This window comes from Trichinella spiralis (assembly GCF_000181795.1).
Source record: "Trichinella spiralis strain ISS 195 chromosome Unknown Scfld3991, whole genome shotgun sequence".
In the NCBI taxonomy this organism is placed as follows: domain Eukaryota; kingdom Metazoa; phylum Nematoda; class Enoplea; order Trichinellida; family Trichinellidae; genus Trichinella; species Trichinella spiralis.
The window spans coordinates 1-1139 of record NW_003530930.1 but is presented as its reverse complement, the minus strand read 5'-3'; the positions used below and the strand labels follow the sequence as shown (position 1 = coordinate 1139).

The 1139-nt window shown below is 37.5% G+C and overlaps 1 protein-coding gene across 1 annotated transcript; it reads right to left on the bottom strand.

Annotated features, from left to right (window-relative positions):
* Positions 1–552: 552 nt before the first annotated feature.
* On the bottom strand, positions 553–1008 carry Tsp_15993 (myosin light chain kinase, smooth muscle). Its single transcript, XM_003367603.1, has 2 exons — positions 762–1008; positions 553–686 (listed from the first exon to the last, which is right to left on the bottom strand). The coding sequence occupies exons 1-2, from the start codon at positions 1006–1008 to the stop codon at positions 553–555; spliced, it is 381 nt and encodes a 126-aa protein (XP_003367651.1).
* Positions 1009–1139: the final 131 nt, after the last annotated feature.

Here is a 1139-nt window from a genome sequence, read left to right as displayed (position 1 = left end):
TATGCAAAACAATATATTTTAGAGAGGATAATCAAGTAGATATCAGCCTCGAACATCGGAACGACGCGTCGTTAGCACTGATCGCGGATCAATCATTCAATTGAACGGAGAGCAAAGTATAAGCAACGCGGAATGAATGTGAACGTCGGAGAATCATGAACGTAAAGAATAAACAAAGAAAAATCGTCAACAAAAAATTGCCAAATATGCAGAAAAGGCGAGAATATACATCAATATTAGTACACAAAAAAAATTACAAAACAGTTCATAAAAAATATCTATCATTCGCGAAAACAAGGTCACAAAGTATTCATCATTGTATTGGGACAATAAAAGGTTTGGTGAACAATCTAGGACAAGGCGAAAGATCTTAAATTAAAAAGAGATACCGACACAAACGGTGGTGGTGGTGGTGGTAGTGGTCAGGGTCACATTCATAAAATCAAAACATAAATTTTCCCAAGAAATTTTTACGCCTACACCTACCTACCTACCTATCTACCGATTTTCTCTATCACACATCTGACGTTTCTTTTATACATTAACAAAAAATTACTCACTTCTCGGCTTTACTGTTTCATAAGATGCTTCGGCGTATTCTGATGATCCAGCTTCATTTTTAGCATGCACTCGAAAAACATATTTCGTCATTGGTGTCAAACCACGCACATTATAACTTGTTGAATCTGTTTCAAAAAAAATTTTTTTTTTAATTGATTAATTTTTATAAATGACAATAATGAAAGCTGACTACTACTGACCGAAAGTCATATCTGTCTGCACAACGTCACTTGAATCCCAGTTGAAATCATTTTCGACAAAGTTCGACTCTTTGACAACTTCGAAAACAACCAACAACGGCTGCTCTTTGGCGTCAAGGCCGGCATAGTTTGGAATCAATATCGACGCATAATTTGGATGTTGATTTTCGAACATAAGCTCAGGCTTGGGCGGCTGTCCTGCACACAACAGTTGATATGCACATGTTTGAGAGGAAGAAAGAAGCATGGCTTTAAAAAACACAACAACAAGTCACTTACGAATTTGCACAACATCTATCGGTTGCAACGCCGTCTCACCAACCCCGTTGTCAGCTTTGCAAGCATATCGTCATAATCTTGGATCTCAGACATCACCAC